Below are 6,694 nucleotides of genomic sequence, written 5' to 3' on the forward strand. Positions count from 1 at the left end.
CTCTCCCTGATCTAAAGTCCAAATTTTTAGGTGGTTGATATGCTCTTTTTTTAGGATATTATCTAAAATTCACTATGACATTTTTGCATTTCCCTTAAACTCATTATGGCTTTTTAAAATTTCCAGAGAGTTCCCCGTTAATGAGTTTATTGTATAAAACTCACATTCTGTTAAAATTTCCATTTAATCACCGTTTGTGATCATTAATAGAAGCTGTTCATATAAGCATGTAAGTATTTTATATGACCAAACTACTTCATAATGATCAATCAACCTTATTAGATATTTTTGTGATAACATTACCCGGCTGTTGTGGGTTTGGTCATTACTCAAGTCAGGGGCAATTTTGTCACGACTTCTATTAATGATTAATAACGGTTATCTAATGGAAAACTTAGCAAACTCAATAATAGCTCTCTATAAGTTGTGAAAAGTCGTGATAAGTTTCAGAGAAATGAGAAAGAAATCATGGTGCTTTTTTAAGGCTTTCCCCAAAGCTTTTGGTTTTAAATGTTAAATGATGGCCCTAACACGTAAAAAAAAAAAAAAGCTAAAAAAACTTTTTTGGTACATCATTTTTTTTTAAATGTTAAATAATGGCCCTAACCATGGTTTTTAAAACCAAACCTGTCAGGGCACCGTTTTTTGGTTTGGCGGTTCAACTGTTTGGGTCAAGTGGTTCGACTCATGATGCCATAAATAAATAAAAAAGCAAAAAAATACTTATATATAATAAAAAATACCATAGAAATTTAAATAAAATACAAAAAATACAGGAAAAAGAACAATATATGAAAAAAAAATAAAATACAGAAAATTTTTCAAAAATTCCAAAAAAAATGTAAGCAAGAATATGTAATGAGCACCTGTTTTTTTTAGAAGAAAAAAGCATATCAGTTCAGAAAAAAATTATCTAAACATATTTTGAGAAAGCATAAATTTCATATCAAAACATATTTTGAGAAGAAAAAAAGAAAGAAAATTCAGAAAAATGTAGGATGAGACCCTGTTTTTTTCATAGGAAACGAAGAATAAGAAGGATAGAAGAAGAAGAATGTGTTGATTTGTAATCTATCAACTTATCATCTGCTGCTCCTAATTATAAAGTATTCACTAAAAGCCTCTGCCTAGCAGGTCCAAAGCAAAATGATGAACCAAATGAAGAACAAACAAGGGTTGATGAACCAAATGAAGAACAAACAGGGGTTGATGAACCAAATGAACAAAAAAAAATTTAAAAATCAATTAAATCACAAAAAAAATTATACCTTCAAGGATTTGTCACTGGTGGGCTTGAGCAGTTGAGCTTGGTTGCAGGAAAGTTGCCGTTGCAAGCCTGCAAGTGCTACTCCAAGAAGTTTGAGTGTTTGACAGTGGGCTTACTCTCCAATGCCCAATGCCGAGTGCCACTGCAAGCTTGCCGTCCGCCACTGCAAGTGTTGGTGTCTATTGAATCTTTTTGTTACTACAAATTTGTCGGTTGTCGTCGGTGTGTGTCACCGTCGGATGCTGGAGTTGATGGCCGTTGCAGGTGGTAGGGTGTGAGGGTTGAGACTTGAGAGGGCTGAGGAGTGAGGAGGGAACTCGGGAAATAACCCTAAAGGCTAAATCGAATAGGGGACTGGGATTCGAAAAAATTGAACTAGTTGGGATATAATTGGTATTTTATTTTTTGTTTTTATTTAAAACATTAAAAATAAAAATATTAACCCGCGAATTGCTGCTCGAGTTGAATGGTTTAGCTGTCCAACTGCCTGGGTCAGCGATTTTTTGACTTTTCAATGTTTTTTTATTCAAATTTTCGGTTTCTAATAAAACTGGACCTAGGTGGTTGACCGGTTACCGGTTTTTCTGGTTTGACCATCTGATTTGGTCCGGTTTTGAAAACCATGGCCCTAACACATTATTGTGGTGTATTGATAATGCCCCAATGCACCTTAGGGCCTGCTCATTTTTTGGATTTTGAGAAGGGGGAAATTGGGTCAATAGGATTTTGGTTTCCATTGATTGAGATACTCATGTTCTTTTTTTAGATTTATATGGGGCTCATGGAAAAGTTATTTTCTTTGGATTAGTGTCATCTCCTAGGTGAATAAAAAAGGTTTGTAATAAAATTATCCCTTTTAATAATGACAAGTAAGTGCAATTACTATCTAAGTAACTTTTTGAAAAGCAAATGGGGCCTTAAAAATATTATGTCAATAGAGCTTTGTTGATACGCCCTGAATCCCTCATTGATTCTGATAAACTTCTCCAAACAAAACTTCAAAACCTTCAAAGGGATAGGGCTTTGTCGTGGTCAAGATTTTGAGATAATTTTGGCCCTTATAAAAGGAGCAAACGCTTTTATTTTGCACAAAATAAAAAGCAAATTCTTATTTGAATCAAAGCACCTAAAACCCAATAAAGCTGTGAAAGACTAAAACTGTTCTTACGATAAAATCAAAATTAGTGTCTTTTATTTTCACTATTTTTGTTTTTAATGTATATTTTAGTATTTTACATTATTTTCTCTTGAATGTTATCAGCAAATGCTCCTATTTTGCACACACACACACACAAAAAAAAAATCTTATTTTGAATCAAAGCACCAAAACCCAATAAAGCTCTAAAACTGTTCTTATGACAAAATCAAAATAAGTGTCCTTTATTTTCCACTATTTTTTTTTTGTTTTTAACGTATATTTTAATATTTTACTTTATTCTCTCTTGAATGTTATCATAAATGATCAAACCAGTCAAATTGTTCAGCACTGTGTTAAAGTAATTTTATCCAAATTCGGCTTCAGTGAAGGCGAAGCCTGTTGGAGCTTCTTTTCATTGAGAATATCTCTGGTACTTGGCGGAGATATTCCCAATGCAAGGTTGCAAAAAAGCTGTTAAAACGGTGTGGCACAGATAAAGGCGATCTCATTTTATCCTTAAGATTCAATGATCTTTCACAGGTTCATTTCAATATTTGTCTACTACACCATAGACCATACATCGCACGGAATTCATTCGTTTTCTTTGGGTAGAACTGCACGGAATTCATTCTAACGCCTGCCTTGTTTTCGTCGTCCAATCCATTACTATTGAATCTGAATGAATTTTTTGCTGGGAGACATTCGTTCTTTTTAACATTTATTATTATTATCATATTATTTATTTAGTGGCAACATACAAGTCGTACTCCACAGTTTGTGGCTCTACGCTGTACTCTTGGATTGCCAGATTATATGCTGCTACGACGTACGAACCATCTCGTGAATGGGGGCATGGGATGGGGCTAGAACTCAGTCCAACAATCCATCCATCCATCCACATACCGTAGTCGTAGAAAGGCTACAAGATCCAAAGTTGAGTTCGGATTGTATTCGGATTCGGACAAGCCCTGCTCCGTTCTGATGCTGATACGAGACTGAGAGGCCTATGGTCCCTAGTCTAATCCAGCTCCATACGGATATCTTGTAAACGTACTGTACTTACATGTAGCCATATTGCCTTTTTTTTTTTCGATAGATTCTAGCGCTATTACCTAAGACACCACTTTTTTGAACAAGACCCATTGGGTCTTAACCAGGGTCCAGCCGGATTAGATGGAACCAAACTCCCTTTTCAAATCCGACAAGCACAAAACTAAATAAGAATGTTGCGTAGGAGCAGAACTATGGTTGTGTACCATTCATGAATGGATGGCAACGAGCGGGTTCAGTGAATCCGGGTTTGCTCCTCACAAGCCTCAATCCACGGCTGAGGCACGTTCTATGAGTCCGGATCTGAATCTGCTCTTCACACAGTGCGCCTTACACTGACCTCACACCGTATTCTGAGAACATCTCCGGTATCAGATCTGCTCACACCGTATTCTGAGAACATCTCCGGTATCAGATCTGCTCCTCACACCTGACGCCTTACATACATACACACATCCCATTATACATTGGGCAAAGGCGCCTATTTGTGAGGAACAGATCCCACTTATTGGGTCGGTGTGAAGCACGATCCGTGAAGAGCAGATCCCAATTCACGTATGGCAATTGCTACCCTACCCATAAGTTTGGCTTCGGTCAGTGCAAGCCAATTCTCACATCGTGTTTGAATATCCTCTTACAATCTTGCGAGGTGCAACCCAAGCTGAACTCCTCAGCCAATTCAGTGCAACCCAAGCTGAACTCCTCAGCCATACCCAATCAAGTGGGGGTGAGTTTTTTTATTTGAAGGACACGTTTTGAAGCGAAAACAGATTTAGGGATTCTACAATCCAAACAGGTACAAATAGAGTATGATATTTGATTAATATTTTGCATTATATGTAAAAATTAATTAATAATTTGTGTATTTATACATATCTTAGTCAAATAATTGGACAAATAGAGTATTATATTAGACTAATATTTTGAATTACATGTGAAAAATAATGAATATTTACATATCTTAATCTAATAATTGAAAATTTATTTATTATTTATATATCCAAAAAGTAATAGGAAATTAGGACATTGGTGAAAATGTAACATTCCCGTTCTCCTAAGGACTTGTTCCGTCAGTTACGGTTGGGAGGAGATGGAGATTAGCTGCATTTGGCATTAAACAGGGAATTAGTATTACTGTTAAAACGAGCTGCCTAATCAAGCTCTGTTTCAGAGCGTAAATCCCGGCTGTTGTTCCTTTGCCACGCCAAGCTGAACGCCTGAGCGAGCAAGACGAGGTCAGGTGTGGCGTGTGGGGGAGTTAATGATTAATGATTTTTTTTTTTTTGGGGGGGGGGGGGGGGGAACCCTCTCCCTTCACTCACGCGGTCATACCCTCTTTAGCCCCATGACCATGAGAGATGACTAGACGTTTCAGATGCGCGAGGTTTGGCAAGAAATGAATGTTTCTGTTCGAACATCGAACGGACCCCTCAAATTCCGCTGAATGCTGCTGCTGCTGTTGCTCATTATGAAATTGACCTCTCTCGAGACCGGATCTGCTGCTCACATCTGGCGCATCACATGCACATCCTATCATACTTTCTCCCGTACTTATTAGTTATTTTTCACCACGAAAAATATTCCCATTTGTGAAGAGCCCATTTGTGAGGAGCAGATCCCGCTTCCTCTCTATCTCTCTGGGTTTGGGAGTTGGGACTCTCCTTCGAGTAACTCAAGCTAAGCTATCAAGGGGGAGAGGGAGAGGCTGATCTGATGAGGCATGCAATATTGCATGTTCCTTTCCTTGTTGCCAGATACAGATTGCCAGATTGATTATTGGTACAATGACGCTACGCTAAATGATCAAACAATACCAGAAGCCCAGGAGGAGATGGCACAGATCCACCACCAGTACCATCACCAAATGGAGTCAGTCATGAATCCCCTACCTCTCTCTATCTACTACTTGTTCTCCGTCACAACCCAACCCAACCCAACCCACCGCGTTGCCCACGCAATTCCATGTGGCTGGTCGACCTATGAAAGTACACCATCATTAACTTTGACATCTTCATACTTACGTAACCACATGTCGAGGTTACGTTGACACAACTACCTACTTATTACATTGTCTGTAGACGATACATTAGACTCTCTCTCTCTCTCAGCCTCAGCCTCAGCCCCTGGTACGCACGTCACTCCCACAGAGCCTCAGACTGTGGGAGGAAAGAAAACAAACTCATCAACCAAATCAATCTCTTTCTATCAGTGTCTACCAGCAAAACACACACTTTCAATTAAAACAGCATCATAATAACAAGGTCTATTCTTCAACATAATTCTGATATCATACAACCAACTACCTACTGATATAGCCTGGACCCTTGAAACGACCATTGAACCAAAAACAAACAAAACCCCCTTGAACAGTCAATTCCCTCCCCTCCCCGCCATGTCCAAACAAAGCCCTCCACCCATCTCTCTCTCTCTCTCACCTTCCATTTGTTACGTTCTTTCCTTGGGCCATGCTCTGGATCCCATAGCCGACGTCCTTCGTCTTCTGACCCACGTATCCTGCTGTATCCTGCATGCGCTGCTTCACATAATCCAAGTTCTCAGTCATTGTTCCTCCCGTCCCACGCAAGTAATTCAGCAACCAAGACACAGACAACAACGCCGCCAGCCCCAAGGCACCCGCCGTGAGGAACCCCATCACCGCTAAACCGATGGTGATAGCTGATGGCACCAACACCGGGCTGAAAATCACGAAGAGTGGTGTCGCCACCACGAGGCCAATGATCGTGCCGATTAGGGTTATTCCGGCAAGGGTGAGTAGGAAACCACCAATGGGTAGCAGCGTGGCCACGGCTAGGACTTGGGAGTTTGAGGGTCTTTTATCTGGGAGAAGGCCCTTGATGGTCTTAACCGGATATTGGGAATTGGGTAGGAGTTGCGCCATTGATACTGATTGATGGTTTCGTGAACCAGAAGATCAGAGATTGGGTTACAAGGTAAGTTTTGGGGAAGCTGGGTTTTCTTGCAGAGAGAGATACGACGGAGTGATACAAGTTTGTTTGTGTATTTAAAGAAAGAGAAGGATAGACACGTTGAAACATGCGAATACGTGTCTGTGAGTTGGGGATTAAAGGCTTGCATGAGAAACAAGTTTTTTCTGACTGAGGTCGGAAAGAGGTGAGAGAGAATTGAATCTGTTGCCACTTGCCACATATATCTGTGTTCAGTACAGTATGATGCTTTCTGCAACCAATTCGGAATTGGGTTCTTTCGAAACGACGACC

General features: G+C 39.6%; 1 protein-coding gene across 1 annotated transcript; it reads right to left on the reverse strand.

Moving 5' to 3' along the window:
- Positions 1 to 5,668: 5,668 nt before the first annotated feature.
- On the reverse strand, positions 5,669 to 6,443 carry LOC148853799 (oleosin H2-like). Its single transcript, XM_088983175.1, has one exon. It carries the CDS (start codon positions 6,352 to 6,354, stop codon positions 5,887 to 5,889), a length of 468 nt encoding a protein of 155 aa, XP_088839301.1. The 5' UTR covers positions 6,355 to 6,443; the 3' UTR covers positions 5,669 to 5,886.
- Between the last annotated feature and the right edge of the window lie 251 nt (positions 6,444 to 6,694).

The sequence above is a fragment of the Nelumbo lutea genome, chromosome 4 (assembly GCF_056320005.1).
Source record: "Nelumbo lutea isolate HS-2025 chromosome 4, American lotus-T2T, whole genome shotgun sequence".
In the NCBI taxonomy this organism is placed as follows: domain Eukaryota; kingdom Viridiplantae; phylum Streptophyta; class Magnoliopsida; order Proteales; family Nelumbonaceae; genus Nelumbo; species Nelumbo lutea.

Bases quoted from the DNA above. Each gene is read 5' to 3' on its own strand.
- LOC148853799 (XM_088983175.1), bottom strand. From the start codon at position 6,354: ATGGCGCAACTCCTACCCAATTCCCAATATCCGGTTAAGACCATCAAG.